Source organism: Xyrauchen texanus, chromosome 44, assembly GCF_025860055.1.
Source record: "Xyrauchen texanus isolate HMW12.3.18 chromosome 44, RBS_HiC_50CHRs, whole genome shotgun sequence".
NCBI lineage: Eukaryota > Metazoa > Chordata > Actinopteri > Cypriniformes > Catostomidae > Xyrauchen > Xyrauchen texanus.
This window is the reverse complement of record NC_068319.1, coordinates 25,801,097-25,822,846: the sequence shown is the minus strand read 5'-3', so window position 1 is coordinate 25,822,846 and position 21,750 is coordinate 25,801,097. Positions and strand designations below refer to the sequence as shown.

General features: G+C 34.8%; 1 protein-coding gene across 2 annotated transcripts; it reads left to right on the top strand.

The window, feature by feature from the left end:
• The first annotated feature begins 133 nt into the window (after positions 1-133).
• Positions 134-21,669, top strand: LOC127636269 (trafficking protein particle complex subunit 13). Of its 2 annotated transcripts, XM_052116719.1 has the most exons (13): positions 134-222; positions 7,006-7,074; positions 9,670-9,769; positions 13,069-13,153; positions 13,249-13,376; positions 13,568-13,640; positions 13,935-13,979; positions 15,799-15,816; positions 17,817-17,950; positions 19,142-19,340; positions 19,784-19,884; positions 19,962-20,109; positions 21,409-21,669. In XM_052116719.1, exons 1-13 carry the CDS (start codon positions 141-143, stop codon positions 21,514-21,516), a joined length of 1,290 nt encoding a protein of 429 aa, XP_051972679.1. In that variant the 5' UTR covers positions 134-140; the 3' UTR covers positions 21,517-21,669. The 2 variants fall into 2 exon arrangements, with proteins under 2 accessions (XP_051972679.1, XP_051972680.1); XM_052116720.1 differs by lacking the exon at positions 15,799-15,816.
• Positions 21,670-21,750: the final 81 nt, after the last annotated feature.

Genomic DNA, 21,750 nt, shown 5'->3' with positions numbered 1-21,750 from the left:
CCTACATACAGGGAAAATGCAATACCGTTCTACGAATTCTTCACACAGATACTGAAACTAACAATCATCTTATTTTCTTTCCCGAGCCGCTGTAATTGGAAACGCGGTTTGTCTCTGTCTACTTGCCGTAATCAGCTGGTATGCCGCTGAAAGGTCAAGCCAGTGCAGCAGACAAGATGGATGTGAATCAGGCAAAACAAGAGCATCTGCTCGCGTTAAAAGGTACTGCGCTGTTTAAGCTCTTTACTCTAGTACTGAAATACACGCTAAATGTTCGAAAAAACATGTGTATGTACACTCATTTAAAACTTTGCATAAAACATTGCTAAAATGTCCACTGCAGCGGAGTACCATCACTACTAGGCTGCTAATCATTTCTGCTAAGATTTGAATGTTTATGTCCAACAAAACTCAACGACTGTGTCTGTAAATCTATACCGCATGTTTAGGCATCATTGCTGTAATAAACATATATAGTCATCCTCTTCTGTGGTTCAAAAAAGCTCTAATGCTGCTAGAAATTCACTTACAATCAGAAATCCTGAGTCAAAATATCTCTGTTGACATGTAACTGCATTTTATTTGAAACATTGTAATCGGGCAGAAAGTTTATAGATAACCATCTTTTATGTTTCTAAGGGGACTGTTCAGAACTGTCACTCTTTTCTCTATACATTTCTGCATATTTGCCCATTTCACTGTATTCTGTTGAAAAAAAGAAATAAGATAATAAGTAAATAGAATAATATTATTAATATATATTATATTAAATAAATATGTAAGTATTAGAAATAAAAATATATTAATAAATATAAATACACATATGTAAAATAATAATAATAAACAAAGTAATAAATTTTTAATATTTCACATATTCAAATCTCATATATGATTCCTTCCATAATTATTTGTTGTCCATTCCAGAATGAGATGTTGTTTTGGATAGAAATTTACAAATCTTGTTTCAAAAACTTACAGGGATGTTGATTTATGTAGGACAAAACCTGAAAAAAAAAGCACAAATATGTACATGATCCACGTGTTTTCTCATAAATAAATAAATAGTTAAATAATTAAATGTGCAAGGAAATATACAAACAAATACATTAATGAGCATGTTGTGCAAAGGAAAAATGTGTATAAAACTACATACAGAAATAAACAAATTATAAAAAAAAAATAGAATTTAGAATTAAAAATCAACTTTCAATTTTGCGTTTCCCCAATTATTTATTTATGTTTAATATTGTAGTATTTTGGCATTAATGGGTGCATTTATTTAATGATTTGTATATCTCCTCACAAATGTGATTATGTATTTATTCATGCACAAATTTGTTGGTTTATTTATTTATGTATTTGTATGTTTATTTATTATTGCAGAGTTTGTCCTCCATACATTTTCTTGTTTATTTCAGTTCACTTGGCTTCACTTGGAGTCAGTAGGCTATATGCAGTACATAAGTGCATGGGTTTTCAGACTGGGGTCTGTGGGTGTTTGAGCGTCTGCGAAAAATTTCAGAGAAAAAAAAAGTTTTTAAAAATGTTGACAATGACACTTAGAATAGAAGCCTTCATTATGGTCACTTATACATATTGTTTTCTTTTTGCATATATACAGGGAAATTATTTTTTTTCCTTCACATATCCCAGCTAAGCTGGGGTCAAAGTGCAGGCTCAGCCATGATATGCGCCCCTGGAGCAGATAGGGTCAAGGGCCCAACAGTGGCATCTTGGCGGTGCTCGGGCTTGAACCCCTGACCTTCTGGTCAGTAACCCAGAGCCTTAACCGCTGAGCCATAATTACCATTTCATTCTGAAATCATGAGATTAATCATGATTACTTTATTTAAAAAAATGGCTGTTCCATGAGGATTCCATTACTAATAGTGCATGGTAATGAATTCAAGAATTTACCATGGTTAGAAAGGTGCTTTCAAAAGGGCTCCAGGATAAAATTGGAAAGGCACTGGTTAGGAGAAGAGTACAAAAAGAGTTCAACTTTAAGCGTTCCTCTGAGTAACGTTCAGATTATTAAGAAGTGAAAATGCATGGCACCACCAAAACCTTGCCTAGATCTGGCCCTCATTATAAACTGGATGACCGTGCCAGGTGGATATTGATCAGGGAAGATATCGAGAGGCCAAAGGCAACTTTGAAGGATTTACAAGACCTTATGGTTTAGATAGATTGGTCTGTGCATGTGACAACAATCCCCCATGCTCTACACTAAGTTGGCCTGTATGGCAGGCTGGCAAGAAAGAAGCCTCTTCTGAAAAAGTGCCACACTAATACTCGTTTGCACTTTGTGAAAACTTTTTGGACTGAACTCCAAGCGCTATATTTGGAGGAAACCAAATACAGCACACCACCCAGAACATAAGTACCATACCTACTGTGAAGTATGGTAGTGGCAACATTATGTTGTGGGGGTGTTTCTCTTCAAATGGCAAATGGGTCAGGATGGATGAAGGCAAAATGGATGCTGCTATGTACACCCAAATTCTTGAGGAACATCTGTGGCTAAATCCAAAATAAAACCTGTGGATGGACTTAAAGTGAGCAGTCTATCTGGGCTCACAAATCTGCCAAGAAAAATTGGCAAATATTCCTCAATCTAGGTGCGCAAAGCTAGCAGAGACATAGCTAAACAGACTGATGGCTGTCATTAAAGCAAAAGGTAGCTCTGCAAAGTATTGAATCCAGGGTGTTGAACTCTATTAATCAAATTCTGCATTTTTGGAACGGTTGCCTTTTTTCCACGTTACTTGAATGTTGTAAGGCAACATTTGTAAATTAAGGTGATATATACATTTTTTTTTATGTGTTTTGATTTCAAAAGACAAAAAAAGTGACTTCCAAAGGGATATGTTGATTTTCTATTGGGACTGTATATGAAAAGTTGATGTCATGTGGTGTGACATGCGAGTGATGGTGGCGTAGTGGTCTAAAGCGCATGACTGTTAATCAGAAGGTTAGAGGTCGACCGATATTGTTTTTTTCAGGCCGATGCCGATCTTTTGAAATCCGGGCTGGCTGATGGCCGATTATTGCTGCCGATATATTTTGGCCGATATGTGCTTGTTTTTAACCTCTTATTTGAACCTTTTATTTGAAAGATAAAATGTAACACAAATAATTACTTAAGATGGACAAAATTTCTCAACAAATACATTTATTGAACACTTGACCAATCTGCACTTGTACACTTAAATTAAAAATGTATAATGTAAAAACATATTTTATAAATAATGTATAACAAATATATTAAATAAACAAAGCAGGTGTTACGAACTGCTCTGAGACACGAAGGTTGAGATCCAAATGCAGCTTTAATTAATGGGCAATCCAGACACGTAATCCAATATTCAGAGCATCCAAGAGAAGCACAGGCATAACTAGGGATGGGTATCGTTAAGGTTTTAATGGTATTACAATCTTACCGATACTGTTTATCGATCCGGTACTTTAACGGTATTCTTAACGGTTCTTTTTGTTATATATATATATATATACACAGGTGAAACTCGAAAAATTAGAGTATCGTGCAAAAGTTCATTAATTTCAGTAATTCAACTTAAAAGGTGAAACTAATATATTATATAGACTCATTACAATCAAAGTAAGATATTTCAAGCTTTTATTTGATATAATTTTGATGATTATGGCTTACAGCTTATGAAAACCCCAAATTCAGAATCTCAGAAAATTAGAATATTACATGAAATCAATCAAAAAAAAGGATTTTAAATACAGAAATGTCGGCCCTCAGAAAAGTATAATCATGCATATGTACTCAGTACTTGGTTTGGGCCACTTTTGCATTAATTACTGCCTCAATGCGGCGTGGCATGGATGCTATCAGCCTGTGGCACTGCTGAGGTGTTATGGAAGACCAAGATGCTTCAATAGCGGCCTTCAGCTCTTCTGCATTGTTTGGTCTCATGTCTCTCATCTTTCTCTTGGCAATGCCCCATAGATTCTCTATGGGGTTCAGGTCAGGCGAGTTTGCTGGCCAATCAAGCACAGTAGTACCATGGTCATTGAACCAGGTTTTGGTACTTTTGGCAGTGTGGGCAGGTGCCAAGTCCTGCTGGAAAATGAAGTCAGCATCTCCATAAAGCTTGGGTGCTGAAGAATGTCCCGGTAGACGGCTGCGTTGACTCTGGACTTAATAAAGCACAGTGGACCAACACCAGCCGATGACATGGCTCCCCAAACCAACACAGACTGTGGAAACTTCACACTGGACTTCAAGCATCTTGGATTGTGTGCCTCTCCATTCTTCCTCCAGACTCTGGGACCTTGGTTTCCAAATGAGATGCAAAATTTGCTCTCATCAGAAAAGAGGACTTTGGACCACTGAGCAACAGACCAGTTCTTATTTTCTTTAGCCCAGGTAAGACGTTTGACATTTGAAGCCCATGTCCAGGACCCGTCTGTGTGTGGTGGCTCTTGATGCAGTAACTCCAGCCTCAGTCCACTCCTTGTGAAGCTCCCCACACATTTGAATGGCCTTTTCCTGACAATCCTCTCCAGGCTACGGTCATCCCTGCTGCTTGTGCACCTTTTTCTTCCACACTTTTCCCTTCCACTTAACTTTCTATTAATGTGCTTTGATACAGCACTTTGAGAACATCCAACTTCTTTTGCAATTACCTTTTGAGGCTTTCTCTCCTTGTGGAGGGTGTCAATGATGGTTTTCTGCACAACTGTCAGGTCAGCAGTCTTCCCCATGATTGTGAATTCAACTGAACCAGACTGAGAGACCATTTAAAGGCTCAGGAACCCTTTGCAGGTGTTTTGGATTAATTAGCTGATTAGAGTGTGACACTTTGAGCCTACAATACTGAACCTTTTCACAATATTCTAATTTTCTGAGATTCTGAATTTGGGGTTTTCATAAGATGTAAGCCATAATCATAAAAATTATATCACATAAAGGCTTGAAATATCTTACTTTGCTTGTAATGAGTCTATATAATATATTAGTTTCACCTTTTAAGTTGAATTACTGAAATTAATGAACTTTTGCACGATATTCTAATTTTTCGAGTTTCACCTGTATATATATATTACACAAATATAAACGTTATATAGGCACAGTGATTTAATTTCAGTAAGGTCTACTAACATTACTGTTCAGGTGTGGTCTAAAAAGAAATCTAATAATCAAGTAATCAATTGTAAAATAACACTGCATAGTTTATCATAGATAGATTAATGGTTATTAATGCAGAAGTTATTCATTCAAGAGCTGTAAGTGATTTTCTCTTTGCCTTTTGTTGTTTGATTCGCAGTAATGGCTCAATCGTCAGCATGTTTATTAGGATGCTTCCCTTTAAGACCGAGTCTAATAGGCTCCTGATGCAGCATATTTTCTCCCAACTATTTCCATAACTACGTCCATTTAAGACATAAACTGTGTTTAAGTGAATCTCCAAGCCGGTCGTTTTGACATATTTTTGTGTATATTTGATCGTTTAGACGCGCACATGAAACCCAAAATAGCCTATAGTTTTCTTGTCTCTTTGCGGTGTGTTTCGGAGCGCGCGCCGCCTTGGGAACGGTGTCTCTTGCGCTCTTTTTATTATTAAACGCGTCCCGCAATTTAGCAACAGTAGCATTTTACAACAATCACCGATCGTGCTGATTCTGACGTTAAGTTTGAGTTTTAGGGAGAAATGTCAGTGCATCGATGTGAAGGGAAGGAAGTTGTGCTAGACAGAATGCGGCTTATGTATAAATATTCTTTTTATAATCTTTGGAAGGCGAATTCTAAAATAAAATCAGACTAATAATCACAGATCTAAACCAGGCTATGTCTGAATGTTTAGTTCTGTCACTCATTAAGCAGGGCTCGTTTTGTGCTCGCTGTGTCACCGCGTGAGCGAGATCTCTCTCTCTCTGACTGCGAATAGTTAAATTGCATCACAGACAAATGGTTTCATATTATTATAGATAGAAATGGCTGGCGAGAGAAAATAACTTTCTCTTTATAGCAATAATACATGTATTTTCTTAATTTCTCCAGTACCGACAGCAGAACCGATAACGTCCGAGCTTACCAAAGCCAGTCCTTCAATAGCCTATACTGCGTTGGTATATTTTTATTACTTATTTCTCTGCATTGAGTGACAACCCTCTCAAATATAAGACACACAAACAGAACAAATAAAAGTCTCAGATTCACTGTCTGTAATTGCAAAATTCTTGCTTGCTTATTGTGACATGATAGCAACCCTTCTGCTGTGATAATGCAACTTCAACTACGCTATCAATATCCAAAGTAGCCGAACGTCATGTCAACTATCGCGTTTGTCGCGTTTTTTCTTGAAGTTGGCAGTAACATATCAAAAGTTTTTAATTAAATATAAAGAAGTTATACAAATTTAATCCTTACTGTTTTCTCCAAAGAACTTAGCTCCTTCCTTGAGGTCTGCTCACTCTACTGGAAAATGACTCTAGGGGCAGCGTGCGTCGAACACGTGTTCCACAACAACACTAGGCTGCCCACAGATGCGCCTGCCTAATAATCGGCTTGATATACTTGGATATTGGCCGATGCCGATTATGTAAAAAAAAGTAAAAAATCGGCCGATTAAATGGTCGGCCGATTAATCGGTCGACCTCTACAGAAGGTCGCTGGTTCGATCCCCACAGCCACCAACATTGTGTCCTTGAGCAATACACTTAACTCCAGGTTACATTTAGCTTTTTCTGGTAAAAAGATTTTGCATGTATATTTTAGGACCCCATGGTAATTGAGAGACTACACAGAATATATATATATACTTAAAAAAAAAGAATTGTCACTCTGCAGGACCATTTAAAATGAATTAGTGAAGGCAAAGAATTTTGAAAAATTTGAGAAAGTGGTTTTAAAAATATTAAAAAGTAACTAAACTGCTAAATATATAGGTAGCCCTACATCATGCCTATTTGATTTAATACTGAAATAACTCTATTATCAATGGTGTGTTACTGTATGTTTTTTCTCTCCAGTGATGAGACTGACCAAACCTACACTTTTCACGAACATGCCGGTAACGTGTGAGGACCAAGATCTTCCAGGTAGAATTGAATGACACTGAACATGCTGTTCAAGAACATCTACTCCAAACATCCACCACTGTTTTATGCTATTTATCTCTTGTTCATGTTGTGTTTTGATTAACAAAATTTTTATAACCAATTAGGAAGCTTTTGAACTATGAAGAATATGAACATTTAAAAAATTGCACTGCGTTTCTACTCAGGATGGTAATTTTGCCTTTTGTACCAGCCACTGTGGTGGGTGACCCGTATCAGATCAATTACAACTTTGTGCAATTTCATGCCCCAGTAGTTGATTTTTATTAACACAAACTGATTTCAACTTTTTCTCTTGTTATATGAATGTCTTATTAAAGGGATAGTTAACCTAAAAATGAAAATGTTCTCATAATTTACTCACCCTCATGCCATCCCAGATGTGCATGAATTTCTTTCATCAGCAGAATACAAACAAAGATTTTTAGAAGAATATTTAAGCTCTGTAGGTCCAATGCAAGTGAATGGTGACCAGAACTTTGAAGTTCCTTCAAAGGACTACAGTGGTTTAATCCATGTCTTCTGAAGCAATATGATAGATGTGGGTGAGAAACAGATCAATATTTGTGTCCTTTTTTACTGTAAATCTTCTCTTTCACAAACTTTCACATTCTGAAAGTCGCTTCAGAAGACATAGGATTCATATGGAATATTTTATGCTGCCTTAATGTGATTGTTGGAGCTTCAAAGTTTTGGCCAACATTTACTTGCATTTTATGGGACCTACAGAGCTGAAATATTTTACCAGGCCTTCATTAATTTTTGGTACCATTATATAATATTGTATTGTTTTCGCTTTGTCCCTGACCATGACTTAATATTAAAATATCCATTCTATAAATACAAATTATTACATGTTGTAGTGGGTTGAGAATCAAAGTTTCGGTGAGGCATGTGTTTGGCATGAGAGTGAGTTCCTGTAGTCCGTCGATCAGGTGCACAGTCTCTGTCTTGGTGAGGCAGGAAGTCCCAAGCACTGTGGTAGCTGGTCTGTTTCTGTGACCAGAGAGAAAGAGAAATTATAGAGTCTGGACATGGTTTATATAGCACTCCGTTGATGAGGGTGATCGGCTTCAGCTGTTTCCAATCACATCACTCCTACCTCTTCCAGGTGTGAGTGATTATGGTTGCCAGGGGCGACGCTGACTCTGGCATGGGAGGCTGCCCACAATGTTTAAAACTATGATAATATAAACAAAGAATGAAATAAATAAAGAAATATTTTCTGTCAAACCACACCAAACAAATATGACACAAATGATGATTAGCATTTTCACTAAATGCTAATAGTGAAATTATTTGCTAATAGAGAAATTATGTTTGAAGAAGATAAAAAAGAAAAGAAAATCAAGGTAAATATCACTAGTGAGCACCAAAGTTTTATCTCCAATTAATCTGTAATTTTGCCAAATTGCACCAAAAATATAAATATATAATTTATTTGTGTGTATTTAGGATTCATTACATATCAGCTATGAAATTAGTCTTAGCAAAACAAAGAAGTTGACCGTTTTATTCCAAAAATGTTAACAAATGTAATTTCCATCAGAGAATTCTATTAAACACAATACAGAATTTGAGATTTTAGGGGAAAAAAATCACCAACAGCCATGCCACGCTCCAAATCACTGAAATCAAAAATTTTCCCCATTCTGATGGTTGATGTGAACATTAACTGAAGCTCCTGACCCATATCTGTGTGATTTTGCTGCCACACAATTGGCTGATTAGATAATCACATGGATGATTGTTGGTGCAATTTCACAGACAACAGTCTCTAGAATTTACTCCAAAAACAAAAAACATCCAGTGAGCAGCAGCTCTGTGGACAGATAGGCCTTGTTGATGATAGAGGTCAACAGAGAATGGCCAGACTGGTTTGAACTAACAAAGTCTACGGTAACTCAGACAACAGCTCTGTACAATTGTGGTGAAGAATAGGTTGATGCAGTTTTGGTGGCACGAGGGTGACCGACACACTATTAGGCTGGTGGTTTTAATGTTTTGACTGATCGGTGTAGACTTAAGATACATCAGCAATTTCAATGTTTGTTTTTGCAAAGAGCCATTGACTCTGAAATGTGATCTCCACAGCGCCACATGTCATTATGACAGTTCTGAGTAGCACTTCTATTTATATGAGGGGCTAAAATAATTTCTATTATAAATCAGCATGAATGAGCAGAATATGAAATGAATAGAATAGGTTAGACACTATCTTATATTGCACCTTCATTTTCATTCATTGAATATTCAGAAGAATCACAACTCATAAAAATGTTTGTTTGGTTATAGAATGGATTATCATTATATCAAATGCCATTGGAATGCATTGAAATGCAATTCTATGTTATGTTATACAGAGCTGTTACACTATGAAATAATTTATACATGTTGGCAAATTATGAAAGTCTTGTTGCCAGTGGCCCAAATCTGTAGACTTCAAAAGAAATTTGACTATGCATAAATGAGACAGGAAGAAACTGATCTATTGATTTAGATGTCTAATGGCGCTCTAAATGTAAAACTGGCTGTCAGTCAAGTGGTTTTACTGCTCAGCATATGACATGTCCACAGGTGATTCGTTTATACGACTCATGAAAGACGATCCGTCTACTGTGAAGGGGGCAGAAACACTAATCCTTGGGGAAATGCTCACCCTACCACAGAATTTTGGGTAACGTATTTAAATCAAACTTACTGTATCACAAACCCTTTTGACATTTAATCACATGCAGGATATGAATTATTGGTATCAGCAATGGTGCTATTTTTTATATCAGTAATTAGATTTGGACTAGTTAAAATGTTAGTTATTGACATCTAAAATGACATCATTACTCACAGAAATACTCAACATTTTAACTTGTGGAAAACATAATTTATATCCGTAACTGCATTTTCACGAGAAGAATTTCACAGTTGTCTGTTACTTCTGTTCAGAATGTGACTAGTTACTAGTTCTTACTAGTAAAATGTTAATAATATAATTGAACATAATATAATTAAATATGTATTAATAATTACAATGTTACTAGTACAAAATCCATTCTTTATATCAAACATTGTATAACAACTAGTAAAAATGCACATTTATTTTTTAAATCTGCACATTTGCTTCTTACTAATGCAATTTTACTAATATAATTTAATTAGTAATTTTTGAATGAATAGTTCTTACTAGTAAAATGTTAATAATATAATTTAACATTATTATTATTATCTCAAATTCATTTTTTACTATTTGAAATTTTAATTTAACATATCAGTAATGCACTTCTAAAAATTATCATTTTTGTTATCAATAATAAGGAGGATGTCCCAATACCATTTATTTTGAGAACAAGTACCTTTTATGTACTTGCTGATACCTTTTTTTTTGTGTTTTTGTTTTGTGAATTTCATATCAAAACTTTATTAAAATTTTATCAACAAAATGGTGTCTAAATAAATTAACTCATTAAAACTGTAATCAAATGAAAAATAGAACATTTTAATTTTCATCATAATATTGTATTATTTTAATAAAATTAAGTACTTCTATTCAGAACTTCACAGAACAATCCAAAATACAACGTTGGAGTTATGTTTTCAAAAAAAATGCTGCACAACAGGGCATCAGAGATGTGAGATATTGCTTAAATATACAATTATTATTATTGATTTGTTAATATTATTATGAGTAGTAGTATTATAAAAGTGAATTTTACATAACTATATAAAGAGGTGATATACAGTATCTCACAAAAGTGAGTACACCCCTCACATTTTTGTAAATATTTGATTATATATTTTCATGTGACAACACTGAAGAAATGACACTCTGCTACAATGTAATGTAGTGAGTGTACAGCTTGTATAACAGTGTACATTTGCTGTCCCCTCAATATAACTCAACACACAGCCATTAATGTCTAAACCGCTGGCAACAAAAGTGTGTACAGCCCTAAGTGAAAAGTTCCAAATTGGGCCCAATTAGCCATTTTTCCTCCCTGGTGTCATGTGACTCGTTTGTGTTACAAGATCTCAAGTGTGAATGGGGAGCAGGTGCGTTAAATTTGGTGTCATCGCTCTCACACTCCCTCATACTGGTCACTGGAAGTTCAACATGGCACCTCATGGCAAAGAACTTTCTGAGGATCTGAAAAAAAGAATTGTTGCTCTACATAAAGATGGCCTAGGCTATAAAAAGATTGCCAGGTGAGGATTACAAAGACAAGTGTGTCTTGCCTACAGTCAAGCATGGTGTTGCTCTACATGTTGTGCAGCAGTGTCATGGTCTGGGGCTGCATGAGTGCTGCCTGCACTGGGAAGCTACAGTTCATTGAGGGAACCATGAATACCAACACACCTCCAAGACGACCACTGCCTTGCTAAAGAAGCTGAGGGTGAAGGTGATGGACTGGCCAAGCATGTCTCCAGACCTAAACCCTATTGAGCATCTGTGGGGCATCCTCAAACGGAAGGTGGAGGAGCACAAGGTCTCTAACATCCACCAGCTCCGTGATGTCGTCATGGAGGAGTGGAAGAGGACTCCAGTGGCAACCTGTGAAGCTCTGGTGAACTCCATGCCCAAGAGGGTTAAAGCAGTGCTGGAAAATAATGGTGGCCACACAAAATATTGACACTTTGGGCCCAATTTGGACATTTTCACTTAGGGGTGTACTCGCTTTTGTTGGCAGCGGTTTAGACATTAATGGCTGTGTGTAGAGTTATTTTGAGGGGACAGCAAATTTACACTGTTATACAAGCTGTACTCTCACTACTTTACATTGTAGCAAAGTGTCATTTCGTCAGTGTTGTCACATGAAAAGATATAATCAAATATTTACAAAAATGTGAGGGGTGTACTCACTTTTGTGAGATACTGTATTTCTGTCATAATTTTTTCCATGTAAATTGAGCTTTCATTTTTGGAGTCAAGCTCTTTCCATTTGTGTGTGTTTTTGACGTCAGCTCCTCACTTACATATGTAGTCTGTATGTATTGTGTGCTGTGTAGTGAAGTAGCGTGCTGCTCACTGTCATCTGATACAAACAGAGCGTGCAATGCTCATGATGGTGTTTTAGAGCTTCACATTTGCATTCGTACATTGTTAAAACAAGATCTATTTAGTTTGAAGTGTGCAGCACATGCAAACAATATGTTTATCTAATTAAATTGCAGCCTTTGCAGTTTAATAATCACACCAGGACATAACGTGATTTTAATTTATGCTGAATGTTTACGGAATGAAATTTGTACATGATAGCGTATCGTTTTTTGGTATCGGAGCATTTTTAAGAGCATGAGTACATGAGACACAATTTTGAGATCAGTATCAGGACATCTATAAATAATTGCATTGTTACTAGTTAAAATGCCCATTCTTGATATAATGTTATTTATTGCAACTAGTGAAAATGCTAACTTTTGATATCTGTAAATTAATTTTAACATGTAAGATTTGTATTTTAGATATCTGGTATTTTTATAAGCTTTCTTACTAGTTACAATCACATTAAAGATATCTGAAATTAGCATCGTCACTAGTGAGAACCCAAATACTGATATTGAAAATTAGCATCGTCACTAGTGAGAACCCAAATACTGATATTGAAAATTAGCATTTTTATTATATGTAATTAAATTGTTGATATCAAGAATGGACATCGCACTAGTAACAATGTAGTTATTGATAAAAAAGAAAATCAAATTTCTACCAGTAAAAAGTGCATTGCTGATATGTGAAAGATATCTGTAATTGCGTTTTGAACACGAGTGAATGACAGACCATTGTGAAATTCCACTAGTGAAAATGCAGATACAGGTAAGAAGGTAAAAAAAAAAAAAAAGAAGTTTTTATTATAAGAGGTTCAAGAACTATTTTGTACCCTGTTTGTGGAAAGTGTCTTTTGGATTTATTAATGAGAGGCCTGTTTGAATCTCTGAGCGCTCCAGTGATCCGACACACGCATTCTCTTTATTCCTGTACAGAAATATTTTCCTTGGCGAGACCTTCTCCAGTTACATTAGTGTGCACAACGACAGCATTCAAGTGGTCAAAGACATTCTCGTAAAGGTAACGGCTCGCACAAAGCTATCTGCAGTAGTTGTGGCAGCTTGCAAGTTTTTTTCTTTGTCTCACCAGTATCCAATGATTGTGTCTCTGGACAGGCGGATCTGCAAACGAGCTCCCAGAGGTTAAATTTATCTGCTTCAAACTCTGCAGTTTCAGAACTCAATCCAGAGTGTTGCATTGATGATGTGATCCATCATGAAGTCAAGGAAATCGGAACACACATGTAGGAGAGCTTGTCATGGACAAAACACTCAATGCCTTCAGTGCCTTTAGTTAGATTAGATTTCACTTACTAACCTTGTCTGTGCAATATTATATTCACACACTTTCACCTGAGTTTTTAAAAAACATCAAATAAATGAACATATCAAAACACTGTTCTGCTCACCATTTTTGTGTATCCTCTGATTGCAGCTTGGTCTGTGCAGTCAGCTACACCACTCAGTCTGGAGAGAAACTGTACTTTAGGAAATTTTTTAAGTTTCAGGTGAGCTCATTTCCTTTTCATCTGATTCATTCTGCTCTGTGATTGGATGTCAACTCTGTGCCATTACTCACACAACCATTTTGCAGAGAGTTGAGACTTTTAATTCACACTTAAGCTTTATATTTGAGCTCCAGCATGAGATCTCATGCTGTTTGACAGATCCAGTAGCAGTAGTAATGTACTGAAGAAAAAATCTGGTTTATTTTTTTGTTGTAACTTGAGTTTAACATGGATTCTGTGGAGGGGGAATCAAACTGGAGCTCAAACTTTAGTTTTAACTCTATTTTAAACCAGGTTCTCAAGCCTCTTGACGTAAAAACCAAATTCTACAATGCTGAGGTAAGTTTACATTGAACACTTAGAGCTTTTAAATATGTTTATTTATGATATTAAGAGAAAATGCATACAATGGGGTTCAAAACTGTGAGACCATATTGAAAATTGTAATGAAAAAAAAAAAGTATTTATAAAAAAAGAAAAATAATAAATAAATAAAACTTATTACATTTTCACTTCCCTGGCATGGAAAACCTGGATTTATCAGGGAATTTTAAAACTGTTATTTTCGCCTGGAAAAGTCATGGAAATTTTAATAGTGAACATAATTCGGTAACACTATACAATAAGGTTCTATTTTATTAATATTAGTCAATGCATTACTGTAGGAATGACGAAATAACAATGAAAAATGGTTATTAACAACTTTTATTAATCTTGGTTCATGTTAGTTTATGAAAATATAAATATTTATTGTTAGTTCATGTCAGTTCGTAATGCATTAACTAAAGTTAACATATACCTTTTAATGTTAAAAATGTATTAGTGTATGTTGGAATAACATGAACCAAGATTAATAAGAGCTTTAAAAGTCTTTTTAAATGTTAGTTCATGTTAACTAGTGTAGTTACAAATACAATATTTTTGTAAAGTGTTATTAATATATTACTTTGTTTATTAATGCGTTTTTTTTCTAGTTATGTTGAGCTGTGAAATATTGCATTGCCTAGATTTTTTGAGAGTTCGCTCTCTATAAAATTATAAAATAAATTATTTAACCCTTGTGTACTGTTCGTTTTAGATTCACACATGTATTGTTTGTGGCCAAAATCTACTTAAAACAATGAACATGTTATATTTTTATGAAAGAAATGTAATAACACAAATTTTATTAAATAAAAACACTTGTGAATTTGTGGGGGGATTTTATGCTATTTAGACCTTATGTACCTTTAAATTGATCAATTATATAATTCATTTGTAAATTCCACATTTATGTTAATATTACTAAAGTAATATATGTTGAAACAAAGAAAATATGACACTGTATCATGTATTGGTGCAGATTGCTGTTGTGTGGTATAAATAAGAACCATTGCATTATTTAAAAATCATGTCATCACAAGAATAACCAGTAGATGGCTGCAGAGATCTACTTATTGATTTCTGGTTGTAACCAGATGAATTTGTGTGTGTTTGTGCATTCTGCATTGTTCCCCCCACACACATGTGTGTTGATGTATGTTGTACACATGTGTTCTGCATTGTGGATGTGTTATAATCTCGTCCCCTACGTTTAAAAAAAAATTGCTCCGTGTTATAGTCTCCCCTATTCATTCCCTATTGTCAGTCAAATTTGGCCGCGAACAACCGTGTTACTTTTTGTCACTCCGCCTAAAGTTATCTTAATTTTTTGGGTGAAAAAACTACCATTTTCATTAAAGACATTTTTATTTTTTATTTTGGCCAAAAATGACCGAACATTGCACAAGGGTTACAATTTTCAGAAGGAGTGGGAACCCTGACTAGTGGTCTCAAACTTTTGGATCCTGCTGTATTAAAACAGTGTAAAGACAATATTGAAAAGTACTCGCCTGTTGTCTGTTCTTTTGTTCCATAATCTTATTTAACCTGCCCTTATGCATTGCCTCTCAGCTTTTGAAATCATTTATAGTGAGGCTACACTTTAGAGTTCTCATTTTATACATATTCATTTGTTTCATTTGATATCATTTTGTAATTTAGTTTCTGTGTTTGATTCATACTTAGCAGTTTTGTTCACATTTACGCTGCCTGATGGTGAGAACTGACATTGTCATTTTCTGGTGCATGTAACATTCACTTCTCTAATGTTTATTTTTGTGTTTTATTCCTTCATTAGAGTGACCTCAGTTCAGTGGTAATTGTTTTCCTCTCATTGCAACTTCTTTTTTTCCAGCATAACCTTGTTCCTTTTACTCTTTTGCGCCTCTGAAACAAGTAAGGGGAAAACATTGATAAAGTATTCTGATATTTATTGAATGCATAGTGGTACCTACAAAAATATACCTGCAGTGAAGGAAAAGTATCATTTTAGGGCTCTGAGAGTTTTCCCCAAGAATTTCACTCAATAGTGAAAATTCTATCATCATTTACTCACTCGCATGTCATCCAAACTCGGACGACTTTCTTCCACAAATCGAGATGATAGCCTCAGTCACCATTCGCTTTCGTTGCAGAATTTCACTTTTCTTTTTTCCCAGTCACCTCCCTCAATACTGACATTGGTCACTCCCAGGCTGAAGAAGGCACTGAGGTCATAACACTATACAATGAAAGTGAATGGTGACTTAAGACTAATGATTACATTATTTGATTTCTGACATTAGAAACTGAAAGTTAGCTGAAGGAAATGCTTTTTTTCTGTTTTCCCTCACTTGTTTTCTCTCAATGCCTTTCCTTTCTTGCCGACTCACCGTACCAGTGCAAACTAATGGGTTTACTACTAAATTAATTACACACTTTGTCTGAAAAATACTGATAGTTCCTAATGTTTTTTGACTGGGAGAGATTGATGCTTATTTTTATCGATCTATTATCCCAATGGGTGCTTTCTTAAATTGATTTAAATCCATTTCATCTATAAATGCCAAAAATGTTATTTCAGATGCCAGCATGTTGTCATACAGGTAGTCGTTAAAATAATAATAGTTTGATATGTTTAAAAGAATGTTCCGGGTTTATTACAAGTTAAACTCAATCGACAGTATTTGTGGAATAATGTGGATTACCACAGAAAATTATTTCGATTTATCCTTTCCACTGTAATCACGGTTACAGTGAGGCACTTACAATGGAAGTGAATGGGGCCAGTCCACAAATGTCCCTAATTTTGAGAGTTGAACCACACAGTGTAAACATTATACATATTAACATGATTTTAGTGTGATAAAATTGCTTCAATAGCTTATCTGTGTAGTTATATCTGATTTTACAACATTGTTGTCATGACATTGAAACCCTGATATCCTGGTTTTGGATATAACTTTACACAGACAAGGTTAGTAAATGATTATATCACATTAAAAGCATGTTAATATGTATAATGTTTAAGTCCTGTGTCAGTAATTTTGAAACAATGTATATTTTAATATTTATGGACTGGCCCCATTCACTTTCATTGTAAGTGCCTTATAGTAACAACAATTGTTGCATTTTTTATATATATATATATATATATAAATGAGGGACGAGTTGAAATTAATTTTGTGGTAATCAACATTATGCAACAAATGCTGTCGATTAAGCTTAACTTGTATTGAACTCAGAACATTCTTTAAAGATTTTAAATTCCTGTATAGAGTTACATGTTGTATCTCAAGTCTATATTTAAATCAATCCATTGCAAAATGTTATTTTATTGACTATTGAATTAATCAGGCTTGGCATGGGATGCTTTCTGCTGTAAAAATAACTAGACTTCTGTCAAAAGGTGCTGTTGAACTGCAGGCATGAACTAACTTTCACTTTTAATACAAACTCAAAGTAACACTAATCAACTGCTCTCAGATCAACTGGGCAAACTGCGTCCTGATTTGGCGCTCAGCAAAAAAATCAATACATTACAATAAAACTTTCTAAAGAACTTGATTTGAGGAGCCACATTTAAAGACTAAACATTATTGTTCTTAATTTGTAATGGAATCACAGTTCAGATAGATGTGACCTCATTGTGAGTTTATCTGTAGTTGTAAATGTAATTCATTTAAACACATGCATAGCCCTTCATATAAAGTGTCACTAAAGTGACAGGATAATGTGTATAAGATAATGAAACTGTGAGGAATTTTACAGAGTCTGAATAAATTATTTTGATTGGATCTCTGGCCAGTTTGATGGTTTTAACCTTTAACCCTATAGACAGATGAGGTGTTTTTAGAAGCACAGATCCAGAACATCACCACGTCACCAATGTTCATGGAAAAAGTGTCTCTGGAACCTTCTATGATGTACAACGTCACTGAGCTCAACAATGTGACCTCTGCAGATGATAGGTGAAATCTACATGCACTGTTGAACTCATTCTGTGCATATACACTCACTGTGCACTTTATTAGGAACACAGTGGTCTTAATAAAGTGCTGATGTGGTCTTCTGCTGTTGTAGCCCATCCGCCTCAAGGTTCAACATCTTGTTCATTCTGAGATGCTATTCTGTTCACTACAATTATACAGAGGGGTTATCTGAGTTACCATAGCCTTTCTGTCAGCTCGAACCAGTCTGGCCGTTCTCCGTTGACCTCTCATCAACAAGGCTTTCCGTCCACAGAACTGCCGCTCACTGGATGCACCATTCTGAGTAAATTCTAGAGATTTGTTGTGCGTTACAGAAATACTCAAACCAGCCTGTCTGGGATCAACAAACATGCCACTGTCGAAATCACTGAGATCACAAATTTCCTCATTCTAATGGTTGATGTGAAAATGATCTGAAGCTCCTGACCCATATCTGCATGATTTTATACATTACACTGCTGCACACGATTGGCTGATTAGATAATCGCATGAATAAGTCGGTGTACAGGTGTTGCTAATAAACTGCTCAGTGAGTGTATTTGTGATTATGGGGAATTAAAGGATCTGTCACATGCAGTTTACCACAGAAAATAATTTATTACAGTATTGCACTTACTATTGAAGTCTGTTGGGTGAGGCATTATACCAGATAAACAAAAAAAGTAGAGCTTCGAAAGTAGAGCCACAAGACGTAATCTTGTGATTTCTGTGTGATAATATCAGTTTACTAATCTAATATGTGCAAAGCTATATCCAGTATTACAACTTTGTTGTCATGACCACGTAGCGCAGATAAACGCAGGAACCTGCTAAACGTCTGTGAATCCCTGAGATGATCACACTATAATCACGTTAACATGTATGATGTTTAGGTCTTGTGGTTATACTGTTGAAACCGTGAGTATTTTAATGTTTATGGACTGGCTCCATTCACTTCCATTGTAAGTGCCTTACTTAGTGTTAATGTATTTGTTTGCATAAACTGATATTCTGTTGTAACTGACAGCATGCCACTTAAATTCCATAGAGCTTAAGTGCTTTAATAGTTGCATTATTGTTGTTTCTGACTTTTGTTATAGTTTTGCGTAATTCAGAGTTAAGTTGTACAGCAACACACTTGTCTGCATCACTAAACTGGTGTGCAACTAATAGCTTTTCTTGTTTCTTCAGCGAGTCTACGTTTGGGAAGATGTCTTATCTACAGCCCTTAGACACAAGGCAGTATTTGTACTGCCTGAAGCCAAAGCCAGAGTTTGCTGAGAAGGCTGGCGTCATAAAGGGGGTGACAGTAATTGGCAAACTAGACATTGTGTGGAAAACCAACCTTGGGGAGAGGGGACGACTACAGACCAGTCAACTACAGAGAATGGTACGTTGACGTTTAGAATAGATAAAAGCAACAAAACCTATCAAGTGGACAGCGGAAAATAAAAGTCCTAATTCATTTCACTAATGCTAACCATACTCATCAGCAATCCCACATGAAATCTGCACCTGCAAAACTTCCACGTAATTTGTAAAGTTCTTCACCTCCCCTGAAACCTTCTTTGGACTATTTAATAAATGTGAATGGGATGACTGGTGTTCGTGAGCTGTGCCATCTTTGTCTGATCTGAATGAAGACATGAATGATTATAACTGTTTGTGTGTTGTTAGCTTAAGCACATTACATTTGTCTATACTTGTGACTTTGATATAGATGAGATCACATTTTATGACCAATTAATGCAGAAAATCTGATGATTCCAAAGGATTCACATACTTTTTCTTCCTACTGTTAATACTACACTACATTAACCTGCTTTGTTCTAGGCTCCTGGTTACGGCGATGTCAGGCTTTCTCTGGAGCTCATCCCAGACACTGTCAATCTAGAGGAACCCTTTGACATCACCTGTAAAATCACAAACTGCAGGTAAGAGCAGCACTGTGAAGCTTTCAGATCATAGATTCATTCTCTAGTGCTTGAACTGCTGGTGTTTTTGTTGTCAGTGAGAGGATTATGGATCTGCTACTGGAGATGTGTAACACTCGCTCCATACACTGGTGTGGGGTTTCAGGCAGACAGCTGGGTAAACTCAGCCCCAGTGCCTCTCTCTCCATACCTCTCAAACTCTTGTCATCCGTTCAGGGTTTACAGGTAGGACACACTTTAAACAATACTGTCAACATATGATGAATAATATAAAGTCACTGGGGCTCATTCTTTGGTATATTGACTAGTCTCCACCTCAGATGGACTGCACACTGACCCTGATTGAGTTAAATTGTGTTGTAATCTATTTCAGATTTAGCCACCCCAAACTGTGCTTAAGAGGCTCAATAAGAATTTTTTTCAAAAATGTATTATCAAAATTTCAAATTTGAATTGAATTATATTAATTGTATTAGAATATGGAAAATTCACTAAATTAGATTTTCCACATATGTTTTTTTTTATTTGTAATTCGAATATAACCAAATTATATTGAAATGTCAAAAAGTCACTAAATATTTTTTTGTTTGACCTACATATTCATAAAAATTTGATGTTCAGAATAAAAAATATATTTTATATTCAAAAATTAACTGAAATAATTTGTATTAATTAAATATCTCCAAAATGCGAATTATATTTGAATTTTGAAAATTCAAAAAGGAACTAAATTAGATTTTTTATTTAAATGAAAAAATAATCACTAAATTAGAATAATCACTTAAAAATTCAATAATTTTTTCACGTTAAATTGAAATGTAATTGATGAATTTAATTCATCAAATTTGGAAAATTCACTAAATTTTGTTTTCACTTTAATATTTTCAAAATTTGAATTATATTTGAATAAATTTTTTTTAATTAAATGGAATTCGATTTTCTCCCTCATAAATGAACAAATTTCTCATTATATTTGATAAATTGATTTTTGTTTTATTGTTAATTCAAATGTAATTGTTGAATTGAATTAATTTAATTTTGAATATTCACAAAAACAATTTCTCTTAAATGTTTCGTAGTTTATTAATTGAATTTTAATTTTGAAAATTCAAAACTTAACTGAATTATTTTTTTCTTTTAAATATGACCAAAATTCCTATTATATTCAAATTTAAATACAATAAAAAAATTTAATTAAATATTAACAACTCAAATTATATTGATTTTCAAAATTTACAATTTCTCAAGTATAACTGTTGAATTGAATTATAATAGGGAATTCAAAAAATTCACAAATTAAAATTTTCACCTAAATATGACCAAAATTAGAATTATATTCCAAAATTTGCTTAATTAGTTTTTCCCCACTTAAATATCACTGAATAAGTCATGCATCAAAACGTGCTGGTGACACATTATAAGAGACATTTCAAGGACTGAAATGTTTATGTAGTATAATTAAGTTGTTTCTAGAAATGGGAATATGCATTATAACATATTTGTCTTGTCTGTTGTTTCCTTCAGAGCATATCAGGATTGAGACTCACAGATGTCTTCCTGAAAAGAACATATGAATATGACGACATTGCACAGGTCTGTGTGGTGTGTCCTTACACAAGTCCAGAAAGCTAAAAACTCTGTGGAACCACATCTCATGTCTGTCTGCCCTTTTGTTCTAATCCTTTAAGGTGGCTGTTTTAAAATGTCATTTTTAAAGCCCTTAATCATGATTTTAAGTGTCTGTCAATGTGAATAAAACAGTTAAATAAAAACTCAAAAGCATTCTGTATTGTGATAAAAAAAAGGTTTGCTGCACAGTATTGGGGTTAGTAGGATATATCAAAGTTCTGAGATGCATAACTGATC

Bases quoted from the DNA above. Each gene is read 5' to 3' on its own strand.
- LOC127636269 (XM_052116719.1), top strand. From the start codon at position 141: ATGCCGCTGAAAGGTCAAGCCAGTGCAGCAGACAAGATGGATGTGAAT. The intron at 13,641-13,934 runs GTGAGCTCATTT...ATTTTAAACCAG, and splicing joins GGAAATTTTTTAAGTTTCAG to GTTCTCAAGCCTCTTGACGT. The intron at 19,885-19,961 runs GTAAGAGCAGCA...TTTTGTTGTCAG, and splicing joins TGTAAAATCACAAACTGCAG to TGAGAGGATTATGGATCTGC.